The 552-nt window shown below is 36.1% G+C and overlaps 1 protein-coding gene across 1 annotated transcript in view; it reads left to right on the forward strand.

Moving 5' to 3' along the window:
• MBTPS2 (membrane-bound transcription factor peptidase, site 2) overlaps nucleotides 1-552 on the forward strand; it is a 100,871-nt gene that overhangs the window by 69,140 nt on the left and 31,179 nt on the right. Inside the window, exon 5 of the mRNA XM_006899529.1 lies at nucleotides 89-216. Within this exon, the coding sequence (XP_006899591.1) occupies nucleotides 89-216 (128 nt within the window). The remainder of the gene's footprint in view (nucleotides 1-88; nucleotides 217-552) is intronic.

Raw genomic sequence — 552 nt, forward strand, 5'->3', positions numbered from 1 at the left:
GCCAGCGCCGGAGGACTATATATATACATTTTTAATTTGACAAATGGAATAGCATTAATAAACTCCTTTTTCTTATATGATTTCTTAGGGAACAAGTTCGATTTAATGGATTTGGGATTTTTCTCTTCATTATTTACCCTGGAGCATTTGTTGATCTCTTCACCACTCATTTGCAACTTATATCACCAGTCCAACAGCTAAGGATATTTTGCGCAGGTAACAGATTTAATTTTTCTTTTTAAAAAGTTATCTTTATACTGTTAATGACTTTATACAGAGTACTCAACTCAAAGCTTATCTGTTGGTCTGCTAAATCGAGTTTCTAAAACTCAGTAAAAAGCAATGAAGCAAGATAATACACATTTCTTTTTATCCTCGAAGATTTTGTTGTTGTTATGTGCCATCGAGTCGCTTGTGACTCATAGCAACCCTATGTAGGAGAGCTCTAAATGTTGTTCTATCCTGTGCCAAACTAGCCATCTAAAATGCACTTATTCCCACCGCTCCAGTCACAGAATCAATCCATCTCACCAAAGGTCTTCCTCTCCTTCG

This window comes from Elephantulus edwardii, unplaced genomic scaffold (assembly GCF_000299155.1).
Source record: "Elephantulus edwardii isolate Elephantulus edwardi_28Jun2011 unplaced genomic scaffold, EleEdw1.0 scaffold00260, whole genome shotgun sequence".
Lineage (NCBI taxonomy): Eukaryota > Metazoa > Chordata > Mammalia > Macroscelidea > Macroscelididae > Elephantulus > Elephantulus edwardii.